A 21658-nucleotide genomic window follows, 5' to 3' on the forward strand; every position below is an offset into this window, starting at 1 on the left:
GACTTTATCAGAAACCAGTCCTTGCAAAGTGAACAGCAAAACTAATGTCAGAAAGTCTCTCATCCTCCTGTCTGTGACAGCAAACCATTAAGTAGGAAAAAAAATAAAGCATTAAATCAAGTATGTGCAACAGGTAATGCTGACATAGCTATAATGTAGTCAGGAGACAAATGTTAAATTAAAAAGTCATTCTGATTATCTTGCAGTCTTCCCCAGAGCCCACAAACCACTTCCTTTTCTACCCATGTGCTCTTCCCCGTCTTCACAGTAGGCAGAAGTCTGATGTCTCTGGGTCAGGCAGGCATGAAGGCAGTTGCTGTAACTTTCTGTGTCCTCTGCTTTCAGTTTGAAGCGCTGTATGGTGAGTAACATTTTGGATTATTCTCCTTGCAGTAGGTGTCTCTCTATAGAATTTAACTTAGCCAATGATGGGAGACAGTAGGTGAGGCATGATGACAAGGGGTTGGAGGAATAAAGGTAATGGAGGGTACTGGCTGCAAAAAGACTGCTCTCAACTTCAATATCACTAGAGTTGGTGGGAAGATAATACCTGCCAGCATAGAATGTTTGCTGTGAAACAAAAAAGTAGAAATTCTCATTGTTTATGTTCTTTAGCTCATCTGCTCAGTATTACCCTTTAGCTGTTGAGATTGTAGTGCTCCAGCCAGCTTCCCTTGATGGATATAAGATCTCATAGCAGCATGACAGTGAATAATAAAGAGAAACCAAATTATTAATATTAAACCTGCTCTCTTTTGGGCAGGGAATTTTTATACAATGAAAAATGTATATGACATGGAAGAGTAGATGAGATCCTTTTGGTGCAGGCTTGAAACACAGATTTAAAAGGAAGCATGGAATTCCTATACTGTGTTTGAAAATGTGCACAGTAACAGCACCAACCTCAGTCCAGCCTTAAACATAGATGTAGCATTTAACAAGATTCAGTGTTTTATCCCAGCTATGCAAAGTAAAATATCACAGCTTTACCTGTAACCTCTCTGAAACACACATATTAATCGGTCAGCATGGAAATACAGATAATAAAAGATTAAGAAGAATCTGTTTTCCCATTCATATTCTGTCCAAGGATTGGTATGATACATCATATTTAGTGTGCACAGTTACTAAACTCCATCTAAATACGTTCCTTTGATGGTCATGCCAACGGCTATTAAATATTTGTTTCTGAAATTCTAGTGAAAAGAGATAGAATTTAAGTACTCCTGAGGTTTCAGGAACAGCTTCAGCTATCTTATAAATAAAAACTAATTTTCAGCTCTTTAGGTAATGCAGATATATTTTTGAAGGCTAACTAATATATGGATGGCATGCTGAGTTTTCAGGTAGAATGAAAAGATGGGGGAAATCACTAAAAAGAGTAATTGTAATTGGTATCTCTAAAGGAAGTTCTCCTTGGAAAGTTGTTCCTAAATCTACTAACAAAACATCCTTTCAGTTTGGTTACTTTTCACCTAGTCAATTTAGCATGAATACCTGACCAGCATGTTTTTACACATGACTGAAGATATCTAGAAAGCCCTTCCTAGTGGGAAGAAATAAACCGTGATTTTAAGGGTGCAAATAATTGCTCTGTCTGATACCAGCATTTCTCTCTTCCTTCAAATACGGAGGATAGGATTTGGGCAGGGGACTAGACAAAGGAGATTACAAGAGAAAGAGATTGCATGTAACAAAAAATGGTATCTCTCATGTTTTTTGTCTTACAGTGTTCTCAGCATAATTTGTGACTTCTGGATGTAAATAGGTCACAGGAGGTGATATATATGTGTACATATGTGCATTATGAATTGATAACCCAATTGTGATAAAGAAATTGTTCATAAGAGCAGGGAGCCTCTCTGTTGCCCATAGAGAAACACAGACAATGGGATTTTTGAGTACAGAGCTGGAGGTAGGATTCCATAGCACTTAAGGCCCTTGTTATGAAGCACTGCACATTAACTTTGGCACACCAACATTTGCAAACCATTATCACTCTTCACCCATGTATCTCCTATTGTCAATACAGCAGGAAACCATGGTAATTTTTTAGAAGGTCTTCTGAAATATTATCAGCTGGCTGGTCTTTCCATGGCATGTTTTATATGAATTTCACTATTTCTCAATGTAAGTTATACCATAGAAATAAAAGATGGCTTCCTATAATAAATCAGGCCATTACTGCTTTGCTCACAAGGACTCCTTCCTCACTGAATCCTGGATCTTGAAAGATAGAAACATATTAGTTTTAGGCATACAACTACTGACACTAAATTGACAATGTCATCTTTCAGAGTGCCTTGGAAGTTCAAAACTATAGCAACTTTAAAACTATGTGCTGTTTCATTATGTATTTAGTATGAACAAAACAAATGTGTTTTTTTTAAAGGCAGGGTCTGCGATTTCCTTGCTAATCTTCAGTCGCAAACACACGCTTGTTCTTTTTATCAGCTAGTTAGTTTTCTGAGAGCTGGGACAAATCATACAAACAGCAAGAAAACAAAGTAACATTGTTCTATTCTCCTGGCCTAAACCCCAAGCTTGAAAAGTGATTGAAAGTGGTTTTTAAACTTCTGTTAGGACCAAAATGTGTAATGGATTGGTGGTGTTTTCAAATAGTGCTGGGTCTGATAAGGAATAATTAGAAAGCTCAAAATTGCAATCCTAGTAAAATGAAAACAACACACTTTCCATTGGCCTCAGTATCCAAGCACACTACCATAGAAATCCCCAAACTTCTGCCAAAAGGTTTTTCTACTGCACTAAAGATGAAATGGAGGTGTAAATGTACGTGACTGTAAATACACTTATACACAAATGTACACACACTCAAGCTCTCCTTCAGAGCTTAACATAACAAGATGTAACTTATATACACATGTTAATATATTTGACTTATATCTAAACCACAATATTTGTCTTGGCACTCTGCTTCACATTAGGTGAACCAGGAACAACTTCTTGCAACTCCACATTGTGACACTGCTAGGAAGCAAACTAAAGATTTGTCTCCTCTTTTCTCAAAACTTTATATGCAATCAAATAATATTTTTATATGAAAAATAACAAAAAGAAATCTTACAGCCAAAGCTAAGCATTTTTACTGCTGAACCAGTGAAATTCTTCTGTTCAATTTCAACATTACCATAATGTAGACTTCTATTCACATACTTTTGAGGTAGAATTAGGGAGAATTAGTCAGGGAATCTCTCAATATTACTGAATGTTTAAACCCCAGGTTCCTATCTAACACCCTCCTAGATGTCATTCATTCTTACTGGAGCTTGGCAAGAAACATCCAGTTGTGTCCAGCCATTAACAACAGAGTGCTGCAGGTCCATATGATTACCTAGGAATGAATGGGTACAAATGGGGACAGATCAGCAGTCAGGCACAGGGAGGGGAAATGAGCAATTTCTTAGTATTCAGCAAGTGCATTTAAATTAGGAACTGATGCAGAATAGCTAGTGAGTTTGAAATTTATATCAGCTCTCTCTCATTGTGGTCATCCATGTAGACAATTCTGTGTTTTAATCTCAGGCACTGTTAATCTAATTCTAAAATGTGCTGCCTTTATCCTATGCTAAGCACACTCTTCTCTATGGCCACTTGTTTCAGAAGAATACTAATTGTATCACAGTTACCAAAATGCTCATTCAGAGAAATACTTTACTGAATGTTCCTTGAAAATAGTAATTTTAGGCTTCTGGGTTGAAGAGAATACAAAACAATCTTTCAGCTTGCCACAAGGTCACATGAACTAAATGCTTAATGACCTCTCTCTGCCCTTTTTCATTAAAAACAAGGATTAAAACCATGATCTCTGACAAACATTTCAACCCATATGGTAGGAAAGGGCAATTTCATTAGCTAACAGCGAAATTAAACTATTCTCAGAGAAAAGCAGAGAAATCAGATCTGCAGTTTTTACTTTAGTGCCCAGAGTAGGGTTGTCCCAGGCTCCTCTGGGAGATCACACCACTTGGCTCTGTAGCTGCCCTGACAGCGTCAGCATCTACCTTTACTCTCAGATGAGCAATGAAAATGTAGAGGTTTCAACTCCAGTTAGGTGCTTCTCAGAAGTATCATAAGTCTATGCATTCATTATACTCCCTAACTTCTGCTGCAGATTTGTTTTTTTCTTCCTTAAATTATTTGTTGGGTGTTTGGCCTAATTTTAAAGGTATGTGTTGGTATTTAGTGAACTACAGGATGTCAAACTACAGAGCATTTAAAATGATCTTTATCTCAAATGCTGTTCTCATAGCAACGGTTTTCTTTCTTCATGCAACATATAAGTCACCAAGAATTATTTCTTTATTTGACCTTTGCTTTCATCTTTTCAGACTATATAAAATTTTAAGGGCTTGCACTTGCTGCCTGTGTCTTCAGTGGTTTTAGAGTTCTATTTCACTGTGGCTTGGCAAGCTGTGTCTTAGCTTCACACCAGTGGTACAAAGTGCTAAATAACTTGTCTGTTGTCATATACTTAAGTGATGGTCCTGAGAGAAGAACAGATATTAGAACTGTTACAGAATTAGATAAGGGTGCTGACTGTGCACAGTAAACTAGGAAGAATTTGATGACTAGGGAAAAGGTAAATCAGTCAAGAAGGGATAGCAGTTTTTACAGCTCTCTAACTGAGCATCACAAAGTGTCTTCTAGAAGTCCATTAGCTTCTGTGTCACACTAAAGGTATCTTAAATGAGTATCATCCATTTCAGTGCCCTTGCCAATGGCAGTAACTGAGGAGCAAAAATTCAAAAAGGAAAAAAAGCATGAGCACTAAAAGACTAAAAGAGATGAGATCATACAAAGGTACCCAAAAGAGAATGATCCTATGCTCCTGGGCATTTACAGGCTAAATGTCAAAGATAACAGGTGCCTTGGAAAAAAAGGACTATTTATACTATGCAATCAGTGCAATACCTGGCACAGCTGGGGGGTCTGCTCCATGTGGATCTATCTAGACTACCATGCAGATGTAACAAGAATAGGATAGTGCACCAAAGTCTTTAAGTATTTGCCCTGTATTTCCTTAGTGTCATAAAATCCTGATGTAGATATATTTAATTCTAAGAAGCATCTGAGGAACTTACTCAGGCTACCAGAAAACATGAGCAGCAGATAGAAATTTTTTCTGCTTATCTGTCTGAACATTTAATTTTAGGGCACTGCAAAAAGGAAAATTACAAATGAAAACTCTCAGACTCTGCTATGTTGCCAGTACTGACATACAAATCATTCCAAAGTGTTGCCATGGTGCGTGGTGATGGAGGCAGTGGCTTAAGAAACAAAACCAGAATAATTATTAAAAATGTGTGTTCTGTAATGAAGATCACCTATGAACAATAAGAGAAAGGTTGCTATTGGAAAAGGAACAAAACCATATGCATTGCTTGAATATTTTCTTGATGTATGTTTTGGAACATGATCCAGATAATTATAAGATGTTTTGTTTTGCTGTGTCAAGCAGTGGGGGAAGCAGAACATTGATGGAAATGAGTACTTTGGTCTGGGAAAAGTATAATGCCGGATTATTGCAAAATCAGGACTCATGAGAGATCAAAAATATGGTTTTTTATTTCAGGCAGATTTCCTCAGTATCTTGGTGAAAGAGTTTTACTTTCATGTCAGTTCTGTTTCTGAAGTACACATTACTTTGCAAAGGTGTTTATAAGTTCCTGTCCTGAGCATTTTCTTTCTACTTTCATTTTTATATTTAATTCTTTTATCATATGACTTTAGAGTGTAGCACAGAAAGTATCAGGTAGGATAATGATACAAATTTTCAAATAGCTTCAGCATCTTAACATTTTATGGTTAACCCTCTGTTCCTGCATTGAATTTTCCTGCATTGAATCCTTCTTGAATTTTAAACAGAAAACAACTTTGTATTTTTCAGGAGTTGACGGCTGCTCATCATGTGCATGCAAAAATATAGGTAAGATGCATTTGCTTAATTTGGCTTACAGTTTTAAATTACTCTCTACATCAGAAAACACTGCCCTTAAAGGAAAAAAAACACATCATTTTTTACTGCCCATTTTAACATCGTTTTGTCTGAGGGAGTTTTCTGTGCTATTGGTTGCTGACTTTACAAAGTCAAGATGTGAGGTAGCAGGATGTCTTCAGTCAGTTCACTTTCTTTCCTGTTCCAAGAAGTTAGTAAAATGAGAGTCACACAACATCTGAAAGTTTTTCATAGAGATTTTGGGAGGGTCAAATGTGATTTCTGGACTGCATGTGGGTGCACGCACACAGTAACATTTGTCCTCTATACCTTTTATTATCTGAGCAATAACGGTACTAAAGCCATCTAAGTAATTGGGTTGATTAAATTAGGTTATGTATTGTCTCCAATCACTATTCCACAAAGACAAGTCAGGTCCTGTTGTTAAGGCGGTCACATAGGAGCTTGGGATTCACATCCCATTTTAAAGTTTCAGCTACATAATCAAATTAGCAGGGTCGCTGGGCCCAGAGAGTGGTGGTGAATAGAGTTACATCCAACTGGTGGCTGCTTACAAGTGGGGTTCTCCAGGGATAGTTCTGTTTAAGGTCTTTATCAATGACCTCTATGAGGGGTGCACCCTCAATAACTTTGCAGACAACACCAAGTTAGGTGGAAGTGTTAGGTGGGAGTACAGGAAAGCTCTGGACAGGCTGGATCAATGGATCAAGATCAATTGTATGAGGTTCAACAAGACCAAGTGCCAAGTACTGCACTTGGGTTCCAGCAACCCAGGCAGCCCTACAAGCTGGGAGAAGTGTCTGGAAAACTGCCTGGTAAAGGTCCTGAGGGTCCTAGTCAGCACTCAGCTGAACATGAGCCAGTGTGTGCCCAGGTGGCCAAGAAAGCCAGTGGCATCCTGGCCTGTATCAATTACTTTGTGGCCAGGAAGATCAGGGCAATGACTGTCACCCTGTACTCAGCACTGGTGAGGCCAAATCTCAAATCCTGTATCCAGGCTTGGGTCTCTCACTACAGGAAAGACATTGATGTGTTGGAATGGGTCCAGAGGAGGCAGCAGAGCTGGTAAAAGGAGTGGCTGAGGGAGCTGGGGGTGTTTAGCGTTAAAAAAATGAGGCTCAGGGGAGAACTTGCCATTTTCTACACCTACCTGAAAGAAGGCTGCAGCAAGGTAGTTTACTTAGGTACTTCTCCTAAGTAAAAAGTGGCAAGACAAGAAGAAATGGCCTCAAGTTGCACAAGGAGAGATTTAGACTGGATATTAGAAAAAAATTCTTCACTGAAAGAGCAGTGTAGCATTGAAACAGGATGCCTGGAGAAGTGGTAGAGTCATCACCCCTGGGGGAATTTAAAAGACTTGTTGGTATGGCACTTAGGGACATGGTTTGGTGTTGGACTTGGTAATACTGAGCTAATGCTTGGACTTCATGGTCTTAAGGGTCTTTTCTTATCTAAATGATTTTATAATTCCATGTTCAATAGGGTACAGATTACAAACCATAAACCAGAGATCATTATTATCATTACCATCTTTTTCCCACATGTTTTATCTATGAATAGGACAATCTGACACTGAGGCAGGGATTATATGTCTATACAGTGTTTGGTCCAGGGGGCCGTTAAACAATATCTAGTAACTGATTTTGTAAGTAATATTAGTAACTTCACCATTTGGTAGCTTTAGTAATGAGTAGTATTATCAAGGTCACTGATCTAATGCTAACAGTAATCTCTCCAGCTTTAGAGCAGATAACAGCCCAGGTCTGATTTATTTTATCAGTAATGTCTGGCACAATCAGAATAATGCAGTGTTATCTTATCGTGAGGGCTGCTTTTCACAGCCAGGCCATTCTTAATACCTACATGCCTTAAATTAAAATCACATGGTTCATTTGTTTTGTTTAAATGAGTTTCTTAGCACTTTAAGGATTATTTTCACTGCTATATGTGTGACTATGCTTATTGTTTTCATGTCTTCAGATCAGGCCCATGTCTCTGACGGCGAGGTGATGGTGGAATTTGAAAATGGAAACTTCCATTTCACATTCCCCAACCCCAAAAGTGTGAGTGAATTCAGCATGACCCTCTTCAAAGGGCGTGAAAAGAAGGAAATATGTGCAATCCATTTGAGCAAAGAGAGAGTTATCTCCAAGAGTAATGTCACCTACTGTCAGACACAGAATTCAAGTAGCAGCACCATTTTCATTCTTAAAAATCTGGGAAAAAAACATATTGACGTTTATACATGCTGCCTGGAGATATTCTTACCTCCTCCTTACATAGAACGCTGTCTGAAAGAAACCTTTTTGTACATCCAAGGTAAGTTTAGTTCTCTTCTCCCCTCACTTCAGTTTACTAATAAGTAGACACTGGGTATAGCTATGCTGCAGTGAAGAATGTGACTAGAGTTCACACAGCTAATGACCAGGCAGCTTAAAACTACTTAGCAGGGAGGGCTGGTAGCAGTGGAGCTGTGTTGACACACTGCTCAGCACATCCTCTCCATATTTCTTCATCCTCTTGTGCAGGTTTTGCAGGCCATGCTGAGCTTTATGGAGTGGTGGTGGCACCCAAGTTAGCTTGACTACAGCTTCTAGAGTAGTGCAGTCTCTCCTTTGCCTGCCTGCAACAGCAATTTCTCTTGTCCATTTTAAAGCTGCTGAGTATAAATGTTAAGATTAGGTCTAGCCAGTGGGAAAAAAAATCAATTCTGAGAACTATCTTCAAAAGCCTAGGACTAAAGAAAATTGATTGTAAAATATCCATACTAATAGCAGGATATGGAACTCTTGGATCCCTTGAAGTGTGAAGAAGACCTTCACCTCTGTGAAGCAGACCTTCAGCTTTAGGGCCTTCTTAGAGGAGAAGAGATCCACAGCTGTTGAAAATTTTTGGCTGTTTACTGAGAAGAGCTTGGACTAACTCTAGAAAGACTAACTGCCCAGGTTTTAATTGTGACCTGGCTTTTATTCAGTGGCTCTTTATTATACTAAACTGAAGGAGTTAATGGTGGTTTTGCTCACACCAATTCTTGGTTCTGCATACAGTTCAGTTGCAGCATGGTACTGTCTGTTGTCCTTCCTTTCCTTTCTTTTCCTCTCTGCCAACACCAGGAATAAGCAAACATAGAAGATGAAATGCTACAGCAATTACATGCTTTAGTCAAGTTGTCTCTCAACCCTCTCTGTATTTCAAAAGCTTCTCAGAATCAAGTTGTGACATTTGGTTTTGTCTGCAGCGTCCATTTCCATTTGTATGGATAGGCAGATGCTCAGAGCTTTTCCTAAATGTGTCACACCCTATATTTTCTCTGGGCAAGGGTAATCTTGAGTACCTCAGCTTGCCTCCCTATCCAAACACCACTGCCAAAGTCTACCCTCCTTTTGACCAGGCTGTCCTTAAAAGCATCTGTGGTACTTACTGCATATAAGCTTAAACCTTGTTCAGATCTGAAACACTGTGTTGGAGGTTGGGATTTTTCTGTTTTTTTCTTTTCTTTCTCAGTGGGCTCTCAAGCCTGGTTTGGTTTCTTTTCAGTCTACGCTTTCAGAACTGTGTACCAAGAGTTTCCCCTTTCTTTCTGAAAAAATGTCATTTCTGCTTTCTACTGAATACACTTTTCCAAGGAGGCAATTGACCTCAGCAAAATCCTTCTTCAAAGTTCTCTTTTACTAATCTATTGATATGAAGAGGGAAAAGAATTGAAGTCGTGTAGAAGGCAAAAATTAAAACTATCAGTAATGACTTTTTTTCCCCCTCCCATTTTCAGATAAGGAGGACTGCTTTTCACTTGGACTCATGCTATGGATAATTATCGGTGTGATCATATTTGCCATTTCCTGTGTCTGCTGTGTTGTGGCCTGTTGCTTAAGGAACAAGGTAAGCAAACATATGAGATAATGCAGAACCCTTCTTCCAAAGGTCATGGATGGGGAACTTGATTTAATGAGATTTAGAGAGGGGACAGGCACATACTCAGCAGTACTGTGTTTTTTTACAAAAAGACCGAGTTGTTAATTTACCACTGGAATTCAAGTAATTGATGACAATAACTCAGATTTAATTTTTCTGAGACAGAATTGTTTATTGATTTAAAGGCTTGGAACCAAAGGAAAGAGGAGAAATGCTGCACAGGTCAGCAAAATTACTTTGATAAACAGTACACCTGACTGTTTTCTTTAAGAAGGGGAAACAATCATCAGTGGAGCAATTCCAGCACTGTTCTGCTGCAAAGCCACTTAGATTTGACTCAGGAAAGAAGAAAAACCAAGGACATTAGCTATTCTTTTGGGCAATGTTTGTTATTAGTTTTCAGTTAGTTTTATTCCAAGTTTTCAATGCGAGTTTGACGTGTCCATTCTGACCTAAACATTCCCAATGAAAACAGAGTAACTGCCCTACTTAATGAACAAAGGCAAGAGTGGCAAAGGTAAGCGATTGCAAATTAAATTCATGGCATTTTCTCTCTGTTGGCAGAATCAGAAGTGTGAATCCAACTCCCATGAGTACAACAGTGAATACATGCCCATGGCAGCAGTGAACGCAGCTAAAAAACCAAGAATCTGAGGTAGTGTTAAGCCCAGCTGTACCTCTGCTTGTGTCTGTTGCAAGGCTTTCTCTAGTGGGGGAAGAACAGCTTGCTGTGTTTGCAACTGATTCTTGGTGGGTGGCTGGGTGGCAGGGTGGGATTCTTACAATAGCTTGTTAATGGAGTTCATGCTGCCATCTTTAAGGAAGACAAAACTAAAAGCAAAATCTCTGGAAACCTTTTGAATCGTAACAGCGGGCTAGCTCCTAGAAATGCCAATGCTTCATGTCTGTGCAAAGTGGTGATCTCATGCATGAGGAAGAGAAGCAAAACAGTTCGGTTCAGATTCTTGGGATGATGCATGGTACTGAAAATCTCTGCAGGGAAGTGATTTTCTATATTTATGAGTGTTACTGGCTAAGGGTAAATATTCTGCAGAGAATGAAGAGCTTCCTAACTACTTAAGCCCTACAGAAGCTACTACACAAGCAGTTTTGGATACAGAACAGAATCAGAATTAGGACTTATTCAGACATTTGAGTGCTGCACATAACTGATTCTCCATTTCTATTCTAGGTAGAATAGAATGCCTGTGGCATGGAAATTTTGGAAAGAGTTTTCCAGCTACTTGAACTTGGACAATGTGAAATCAGCATTTCCCCACCTTTTCCAGCTTCCCTGAGCTCTCATGATGGTCCTGTGCTCCATCATGTGACACCCACTGTAGTACTGTTCTGAGCTGTGTTTTGCTCTAGCCTTGTTTGTGAACTGGCACCCTGCCTGATCCACTGATTCACGGACATGAAATGATAACAAGTTAAAGATGTCAGGTTTTAATTGAAGAAAATGTAAGATTCCTGTAGTGCTGCTACAGAAATAACTTTTATTTTCTAGTCTCTTTTATGATTAACTTTCCACTGGAGACAAAAAAAAAAAAGACTACCTCCAAAGCCAACCCTTGTGGTACAGCCATACTGCCATGTATTGCACATGCCCTCTTAGGGTTAGTTTAGCAGGAAAAAATCTGTACCTGAGACAGTACAGCAGAGACTTCTCTGTGGCACTCTGCCTCAGTTATACGCATTTGCATTTTTTATATTTGTGCTGTCAATACACCTTTGCCATTCGCAACTTGGGGCTCCTCTTATTTAACTAAATCCAGAATGCTGTATTAACAGAGGAATATATTACAAGATGGATATATTGTAAGGCTGCAATTGCTCCTTAGATCAGTTCAAACCTACAAGATCAGTCTCTAAACTAGGAAGCCCAATCTCTCCTCTTCATGTCTTGCAGCACAAACACAACACAGTCCCTATGGCCAGTATATTCATGGACTCTGCATTGCAATTATCTTCCTCTTGCCATTTGGCATGAAACCTTTACAACTTCCCCAGAGAGTTCAGGGGTTACTTGACATGCCTCAAATGGAGCAGAGTCTTCAGTATGAATGAAATTATCAATCCTTCATACTCCATGTGAAATTCATCAAAACTCTGACCATAAATGGCCAGCTGTGAATCCAGCCTGCGTATCTTGCCAGAGACTTTTGGGCTGCTGGAACCAGAGTGGTACATTGATTCTGAACATCTCTGTGATACATTAGAAAACCCCAAATATTGGTCAGAGGATGCTTTTGAGAGAGATCCAGATCCTGCTTGTCTGGCATACAGAAGATTGGTTTCAAATTTGATAGGGCAAATGGGGACAAGGAGGAAATAAGCTGGTACATCAAGAACAGGGTTTTCCTCAACAAACACCTGGATACACAGAAGTATTGTAGAGAGCAGGTGCAAACTGCTGACTGTGACATTGAAAATGAGTAAAGCTTTAAATGAGGCAGGGACTGCCAATTACACAGCCCTGCTCAGGGGGGTTGTAACTAGCTCCTATGCAGGGATGTAGAGGGGAACCCTGGTGTATTGGGTCACATTATATTTTCTCTCACCATTCTTTGACAAATTACTTGACCTCCCCAGCAACCTAAGCTCACCTCTGTACATCCATAAATACATTGATTTCATGATTAAAAAAAACCAAAACCAACAACAACAACAACAACAAAAAACTGATGACATTACTGTGTTTGAAAATTATTGGTGAAAATAGCTAACATCTACTACCTATGAGAAGAACTGGATGCAAGATCCTATGTAAGAGTGGAGAGTGTTATCCTCTGGAACCTTTCACCAGACTGAGAAGGAAATTCAAGAAACAAAGAGTTTCTGAAAGAAGGAAAAACTTGAGCTTTGCCTTGGGATGCAGGTGGATAAACAACAAATGATGGAAGTCTGAACAAAGCAGTTCAAAATACATACATCCTGCACTGGAGAGATAAATTATTTATATTCATTATAACAAAGCTTGTGGAAGTCTCAGGTTCCATTACTCCTTTCTTATTGGAAAAAGATATTTTTATTCTTAATAAAACATTTTTTAAAATTATGTCATATGTGTCCATAAGAACCTTCATGCATGCATGCCATGTGAAAGAATTAATCTCAGTAAAATCCACAGCCCAATAGGGAGAGAGTGCAGGGCAATTTATCCCTGTATACTATTTTAGTGGATAACTGGAAAAAGACTTAGGAAAAAAAAATATTTAAAAACTGAAAACAAAAAAATTGGACCTGTTTCTAGGCAGTGAGGTAATGACATTGCTTGCATGTAGTTATTTCCTAATATTTTAATGAGAAAGTTTTTTTTTCATATTGTCTCATATCTTCTTCCTTTCCTTTAATCCCTTATACAGTATGCTTATAATGTCCCAGATTATTTTGGGACATTTCTAAATTTCTTTCTGCCATTTTCCAATACCTCCAAACCAAAAGGAGCTGGAAGAAGATAAAGGATGACAGACCGAGAAGAAAAAGAAAAAACTATGTAAAAATACCATGAACAAAGTTTATAGACTGTGTGACAAGAAAGGATTAAAATAAAAGAAAATAAAAAATAACAGTCAGTAAGACTAGACAAAAAGCCTGATATTATAACAGGTAATCATTTCAAAAAGTAAAATCTCTCTTTGGAAACTCACAGCTTTGGGAAAAGACTGTTTCTGGAAGAAGGATAAATGATAAATATATCATAATTTGAGTACCTGTATATCTTGAGATGGTTTGAAATGCAAACCTTGATATGTATTTTGCAAATTTATCTTCCCAAGCTGAATTATTAAGCCAAGTATGAATGCTCTTGGAGTTTAATGATTAGCTTTAAGACTGCAGCTTCATATCTAATATATGGGATAGGGAATGAAATGACACTAAGAGGACCATTTTCCCTTAGTACAGGTATTTCATTGACTTCAAAGTTCAAATAGTTTTAAATTCTATCATATTTCTTACAGGCTTTAATAAGTTTATTTAAGGCTGGGGAAAAGAGGCTCCCAAACTTGAGTAAAGCAAACAAATGAATCAAAATGAGGATTGGTACTGAAGATATCACACAACATAACTCATAAAGTGTTTAATAATGTGGGAAGTTCCCTATACATTTGAATCTATAAGTTGTCATGCAGAAAAATACAGCAAAAACCCCAAAACAAAAAAACAGGTATTTGAAAATATTTAGTTAAAAATAAATCCATGTGGTCAGTAGGGACTTCTGCCCATACAAGATTTACTGGGGAGCTGGATCTAAGTCTCTGCCTTTGTTTGACTTTAGCTGCAATGAGACATTCCATATAGCCTTAAGTTGTCCAGTCCATCATGGTTATAGCAGTCTACCCACTGAGATAAAACCCTCCTATTTCCTTGAGAGATGAAAGTTTGTATTTATGTTCTGTGATTAGTTCAATTCAGTGAGTGGGTAGCTTGGAGAAGAGGGAGGAATACAAAGGATTAAACAGATTTTCTGGCAAAATGAAGGAGACAGGTATGAACTGGAGATATGAATAAGAGGTTGGGGGTGAACTCCATCTAAATGAGTATGCCTGAGCTAATTTAATTCCTCTTGGAAGTAATAAGATCTTGTATGGCTTGAGATCAATTTTTAAAAAGAGATAAATCAGCCCTGATTATCAACAAGAAAGATTTAGCTGCTGCACACATCAAGCATAATAATTTGTAAAAACTGCAAACATTAACAACTTTGAAATATCAAACGTCCTCCACGTATTAAATCCTGCAACATTCCTCCCAGTTTTTAGTACTCTGTTGGCAAATCCATCACCAATGATATTTCATCCCTGTCTCAATGCACTGCAGCAGCAAGTTTCACTGCAGCTTATATATTGTGTTACATGTCTCAAAATTGAGGCCAGGATTTAACATCTGGATCGTGCAAAGACTTGCAAGGGGGAATTCCCTTTCCACCTGATGAGAAGGAAGACTTGTTTGCTGCCCTAGGCTTCTTCTGGAAAAATCTCTGAAACACTGAGAAAAGTGGAAATTACATTAGCTCCAGCTGATGAGAGCAGCATATAGCCTTCCAAGGGTGGCAGTTTGAACATAATCTATGGAGTATGAGAGCACTGCATTGGCTTTTCAGGCCCCTGAGGCCAAACACTAGAGGAAACAGCTCAAAACTGGGATTCTCAGTCCTTTAGTTCCTCCACAAAGTGTAAGGTACTTGTTTTTTATCTATTAAGTCAAATAATTCTCCCTTTAAAAACCCAGCCCAAAACAACAAACGAACCCACCCCTGCCACACCCTCAAAAAAAAAAAAAAGCTAATTAAAGCTCTTTTGGGCCTGAGTGAAACAACGGATGCTGTATTAAGCACTTGGCTGAGTGCCAGCAGAACTGCTTGTGTTGATGCTCCTTTCTATGGGGCTAACCCACAGCTGGGCAGGACCAGGATCATGAGACAAAAGGACAAGAGGATCTCTCTAATCAGAGCGTAGTGCTGCTGCTCTCGTGAAACAGAGCTAGACCTCAGTAGCTGTTGCTACCTACATCCTTGAAAGCCAGATCAATGCTTGCATTTCTGTCCCTTCTCCTGGCTGTGTCTCTGCTGTTCAGTCACAACCACAGCTCCATGGAAATCTACCTCATTCCACACCCTGGCTCTTCTTAATGCCTGTGCTTCAGAAGACCAAGCAGGAATTCCCCTCCTGCAGCAGGGCAGTGCTCCAGGACATCGGCTGGCAGCAGCAGGACTTTACAGTGGCTCACCTGTGTAGAAAAGGGGAACTCAGGGGAAGGGCCTGGCAGAAGGCTCTGCTTGGTTATACTGTGGTCATGAAAGAGAAATTAAAGACATTGTCATGGCTGTGTGGGAGGGATGCTGTTAGAGGGATGTGTGGGTTTCAGGAGTGTAGGAAAAAAATCTAAACTAAAGGATTTATTATATGGGGAGCTGCAATATCTCATGACCATGACAAAACTCCATTTGCAATAGAAATTGGCAAATATTGCTAGTGGGGACAGGTAGCTTCTAGAAAAATACCCGACATCCACCCTGTTGATTGACAAAACCTTAGCCAGACAGCAACTTCTAGGGCCTATAGACCTTCTGTAGGCTACAATAAGCAATCTTTAAGGCATACTTTCAGAGCAAAAAGTACTTTGCTTCTAAAAAAACCATGTTTTTTACTCAAAAAGCTGTGGGGCTTTTTGATTAAAACATGCAGCCAGTGAATAAGGATCTCTTTCAAGCACAATATATTTATTCAGCAAAACAGTCCCTGGCCTGGGTTTTCATCTGTATGAGGGTTTGATGCGCTCATTGTCCTCCCAAACACTGTTCCTACGGTTTTCCGTCGGTGAAAGAGCTGCTCAGCCCCTGACAGGGCTGTTCTGTCAGCTAGAAGGCACCCTCAGAGGTCCTCAGCAGTCTGGCCTGGCCAAGGAGCCACATCAAGGCAGTGCAAGAGATGCTGCTGAGCATCTTCTCTGCATTTCACACTGTCAAGGCAAAGCGGTATAAAGCATTTCCTACTGTACCATCACCAGCTTCAAAAGATAAAGGAAGCTTCATCTGCATCAGGAATCCAACCCAGATGAATCAGACCCTCTTTTTTCTTCCTACTAACTCTGTTGGTAATCTTTCTGTTTCAAGATCAAAGAAAAAATATGCCCTTTACTGGAAAATATAGACATACTAAAGAAAACAGCTACCCATGTTGACAGTGGCTCATGATTCATAATTTCCACTGAAAATTTGAGTAAGAGAAATATCCTTTTCAGTCAAGATGAAGAAAACATATGTTTTATTTAATGAGAAAAGAGGTCTCTGTATGTTTTAAGAAAAACTCTGCCACTAGCCACAATTACAAAGCAAGTGTCTCCAAGCGACCCAAATGCCTTCAGCACACAGATCACAGCTCACCTTCTGTAATTAGCCAAAGTATCTTGCAGACTTGAGCAGTGTTTTGGTAATGGTGACCCACTTCCCTTTCCATGATAAAAAGTGTTCAGTTAGTAGACACCAATAAAAAACAAGAGCTGTGAAGAAAAACAAGCAGAGAGACACTGCTACAATTAGGTAGTAGAATAAAACACATGCAGTGGATTTTTTAAATGCAGATTTTCAGTCTGAACACTGATGACTCATCAAAGCATCCCATCATGAAGTGGTGGCCATCCCACCATGGCCATGGAATCCTTTCTTAGTAATTTTTAAGGTACATTTTCTCTGTTTTCTGTGGTGATGGCAAATGCAGATAAAGAATCTGAGTCTAGAGCAAGGGCAACAAGAGTAATTTTCAGACATTTAGGTGCAACTGAGCAATTCACAAAGGACCTGCTTGTGTGTGTGGCACCACCAATTGCTCAGAGATGTTGTCCTAAGAATCCAGTAGCAGAAAAATGCTATCCTTTGTCTACATATGGTAGGTCCCTGAAGCCATACTCCAGCAGCTCAATTCACAAGTGTTGTCACAGCATAAATGGCTGTGACAGAAAGGGATTTTTAAAAACTGGATAGGACATATACCTAGAACATGGCTCATTCTCCAGTAAGATATTAGTGTCTTGTGTGATCTGAAACACTCAGGCTTCTCCAACCTGATACACAGCTGCTTGGCTTGGGCAGAGGATGCCACAGCTGCCTGAAGTACTGCAGTGTCTCATCCCAAGGGCCTGGGGACAGCACTTCACTGCAGTGACTTCACTGCAGTGGCTCACAGACTTGGAGAAGGGATGGAGCATGTTCTGCAGTCTAATGGTTGCACCCTCACAGTACCATCCCAAGGACTGCTAATGAACTTTGTGTGGAGGATGCAGGGTTAAAGTACCAAAATCAGATTTTTAATAAGAACTATGGCTTTGCATTTCCCAGGTGACTGCTAGAGGTGAGCTACAGAGGATTCTCTCTCCCTCGCCTCACTGAGCCTTCATCCTGTTTCAAGTAATTTAAATCACCCATCATGGAGGGGTTCTTTGATAATCAGGTGAATGCTCAGCAAAATGCATCTGGATGCTGGTTACACTCTGTGCCTGCAGACACGGTGGCCCATATCTGCCAAGGGCAAAGGAATACCTATGAAAGTTTATAACTTTGGGAGGGTTTTATGCAACCATCTTATGCATCATTGTCTGGTATCTTACACATCACCAGTGTTTCCTGTTTCTCCGGTGTCAGAGACTAATACTGCTATACGGAAACTACCAAGCATGTTTACATCTACCCCAGTTACTGCCCCTCATAAAGGCAAAATTCAGGCTGGCAGTAAGCTACCAATGAGTGAGGGAAGCACAAAAGAGACACCAGAATTAGTGGGGTATAGTAAGGTTTCAGGCATTGCATATGAGGAAGAAGGGGGGTCTTGTTCTCCTCCTCTTCTCTCCCTTCTGCTACCTCACTCCTCTGGGTTACAGAATTCCCACTAGGACCTTGTGATACCAATGCTTAATGTCTTCTCCTGCAGGCACCTCTGCTTATAGTGCTGCAGCTCTGAAGGGAAGGAAGACAAGAAAGGGCTTTGCACATAACTCTGCTCATACAGGAAGCAGGGTGGAAGAAATGAGCCCTGCTCTACAAGCCAGATGAGGACTATCCTTTGCCTGAACTTCAAGAAGGGTTCGCTCAATGCCTGCAAACTGAACTGGGTCCCTTGAAATGAGGAAGGGAAAATTCTAGGAGGCTAAATGAATGAGAAGGAGCCAAACTTGTTCTTGCTGATAACTCGTATTCAAAGTGGCTTTGAAAAGCCACTTTATTTCAGTGCAAACTGTACAGACAAACTTTATTAAAATCCCAAATGATGCAAAAGTTAAATGATCTGAAATTATTAACCAAGGTTGAGATTTAGGTCAAATTTGTTTAACATAAAACTAAACTGTGAATACTTTTTGCCACATCTGGCTACTTTTTATTTGACATTTAAATAATGCAAATTTCACATACTTTCAGGATGTGCTTGTATTGTACTAAAACATTGATAAAGCTCTGTGGTTTTTATCAGATTTGTTTAAAGATTTAAGCCAAATTCAATCCCTTTATTTGCAGAGGTAACTTAACTAAGATGTACTCAAATAAAATGAAGAGTCAAACTGGTTTTCTCTGGTTTCTGTGTGGTAACTGCTGATAACTCTTCAAGTCAGTTCCAGCACTGCTGCAGTAAAGTCTGAAGTCTCCCTCCCCTCCATTAGAGGTTCCTGGGAATTTCCCTTCCAGGCAACTCTCTGGGGTCCTGTATAAGGGTTGGATAATCAGGACTAGCTTTCTTCAGATTTTTTTTGAGCCTTCAAGTTCTTTCAGGACCATAAATTTTCACAGATTTCTTTGAGTACCAGCAAGAGACTTCAGCACAGTAAATAACCTGTCTGAAAATGGCAGAAAACAGTCTCTTGATGCCAGTCCCCTTCTGAACACAGGCTTACATAGTTGCCTGTTCAACATCAAAAGGGTTGAGAACCAGTGCAAAGGGCATGAAAAGCAGCTGGTCTGTGATTGTGCATAGTGGATATGGGCTTACAGCACAATTTCACTGACACCTGCACCTGTTGGTAATTCCAGGAGAGTCCACTGAACATATAGAGGGCAATGTTTAGGGTATTCATGCAGCCCTGCAAAACATCACATATAAGAATATTTGCAAAAACTGCAGAAGAAGATAATAGCAATGTGAGTTCACAGGTGGACAATCAAGCCCTTGTTTGGAAGTTCAGCTGGCGAGGCCAGCCAAAAAAGCATTTCTCAGTGTGCCTTTGCTCTGTGGGGCTACCAGCAGCACAAAATAAGTGAAATATTTTCATAATGAAACTACACATGTACAACCCTAAAGGCACAGGGTAAGCAGATCTGTTAGCTTAGATCTTCAGCAACACTTATCTTTGGTAAAGCAGAATCTTTTATCAAGATTTGGTGTATTTTGAGAATACTGAGTTCAATTTTACCAAGATAAAAATAGCAGTATTTAAGTGAATGATTAACCACACAGCTTCCAGGGACCAAAACCCCTACAAACTAAATCTCTTTTTGCAAGTTTTTTGTTATCTAAGCACACAGAAATGTTGAATATCAAATAATTCAATCTATCAAATATGCAGAAGTGTTTCTAAGGAGCACAGAATTGATGCACACTTCCTTATAAGCCCATCACACTGGCAGACAAATATTCTCTTTCTTTTCCTAAAGAAAAATCAAGGGAGCTAAATGATACTTGTCACAACTAATTTTGATCTCTCTACTGTTCTGTTTCCTTCTTCCCCTCCTGTTGCCTCAGATTTGTCTCCTACCTTTAATTTGGAGTTTCCTCAGTATAGCAAGTATAGCAAGACTCTGACCTCTTCTTTCCAGCCTTCTGGTAAATATAATGTAAATAGAGTAAAATCACAAAAATCTTACCCATCTATACCCATCTTCTGAGCTCCACCTGCTCCAAGTTAGCCCAGCTATAAATAACTGGGTAATGCTCACTTGGCTTGGAGGCAACAGCCATGGAAACATCACCTCAGCCCCTGCCTCTGTGTTTTCTGTGAAGCCACAGCAAGTGTGAATTGATAGGACACCAACATCCAGCTTTGATCTTGACCTCTGCCTTTTCACTACAAACAGCCATGTGTCAAAACCTGTTTACTACAAAACACAAACTGTGGTGGGTGTATCTGGGCAACTGGAGTCCATTTACTTCAGATGCAGACAGTGTGGGTACTGTGCAGAACTTAGAAGTCACTTCTATATCACATCAGCTAAGAGTTTGTGAGTTTCTCTTGGGAGCTCAGAAAATCCCAAATAAGCCACAACAAATTCCACTTTCCAGTTTCACAGGTCAGTACTTTCCCCTCAGACACTGGCAACTCAGAGCACCGCTGCTGTTGGGAAGGAATTCCTCAGCAAGAATTCAGGCTGCATGATTAAGGACTTCCGTGACCCCTATAGATATCTGAAACTGGAGCAAACAGAAGGCAAAGCAGAATCAATCTCTGAATCTGGCTAATGCAGCAGGGCTGGGAGGGGAACAGGGTCTGCCTAGAAATGCTGTGCTCCATGGGCTTGACACTCCTTTCCTCTTCTAACTCATGGACACCCCTAATCCCAGTTCCAAACTGAGCTGAAAACTGAGCAAGATAGCTTTGTTGCCTGACTCCTGAGATATGACTGATCATTGTAGCAAGGGTAACATGGCTGTCATGGCAAGGTCCCCATCATAAGAAATTATGACAGACCCTTCCCCCTGCAATGACAAGTGGGTTTAGAGCACCCTACTATATTCTGGGACCCAAGATATATTTGGGTGTCCCATAATTACGTTTAGGCTCGTATGTGATGGGTTTTCCTATTCTGGCTATTTTCTTACATTTTGCAGCCTGGGTTTTTCACCTGTGGGTCCCCTCCATCCTCCATGGACACAAACAATGAAAGCAAGGAGTCTCTCAAGGCAGAGGTGACCTCCTGGAAGAAGGACAGGGGAGAAGCCCTCATTCAGGATCAAATATTCTTGTGGTAACAATCTGAGGAATGCAAAGTGGGGGCAAGACATTATGAACTCTATGCTGTGTAATATTCTCACGTAAAAAGAGAATGTGCCTAGTGAACTCAGGGTGACACAGTCAATAATATATGTTTTGCATCTATATCTATGTCTCTTATGTCAATTGGAGATCTCATGGTGCGCAATTATAAATATTAGGAATAAGGATAATCTGTTAAAAGTCCATGCACAGTAAAATCATACAATTTCTAAACCCTGTGCAGATCAATATTGAGATGGTTTTCTCCCAGAGAGATAAGGATCCTGTTTGTTTGGTTTTTAATGTATGGCA

General features: G+C 39.7%; 1 protein-coding gene across 1 annotated transcript; it reads left to right on the forward strand.

Moving 5' to 3' along the window:
• Positions 1–217: 217 nt before the first annotated feature.
• On the forward strand, positions 218–11200 carry ICOS (inducible T cell costimulator). The gene is made up of 6 exons (XM_002199796.7): positions 218–361; positions 5909–5947; positions 7958–8296; positions 9747–9856; positions 10454–10544; positions 11082–11200. The coding sequence occupies exons 1-5, from the start codon at positions 283–285 to the stop codon at positions 10541–10543; spliced, it is 657 nt and encodes a 218-aa protein (XP_002199832.4). The 5' UTR covers positions 218–282; the 3' UTR covers position 10544; positions 11082–11200.
• The last annotated feature ends 10458 nt before the right edge of the window (positions 11201–21658 follow it).

The sequence above is a fragment of the Taeniopygia guttata genome, chromosome 7, assembly GCF_048771995.1.
Source record: "Taeniopygia guttata chromosome 7, bTaeGut7.mat, whole genome shotgun sequence".
NCBI lineage: Eukaryota > Metazoa > Chordata > Aves > Passeriformes > Estrildidae > Taeniopygia > Taeniopygia guttata.

Bases quoted from the DNA above. Each gene is read 5' to 3' on its own strand.
- ICOS (XM_002199796.7), top strand. From the start codon at position 283: ATGTCTCTGGGTCAGGCAGGCATGAAGGCAGTTGCTGTAACTTTCTGT. The intron at 362-5,908 runs GTGAGTAACATT...TGTATTTTTCAG, and splicing joins TCAGTTTGAAGCGCTGTATG to GAGTTGACGGCTGCTCATCA. The intron at 9,857-10,453 runs GTAAGCAAACAT...CTCTGTTGGCAG, and splicing joins CCTGTTGCTTAAGGAACAAG to AATCAGAAGTGTGAATCCAA.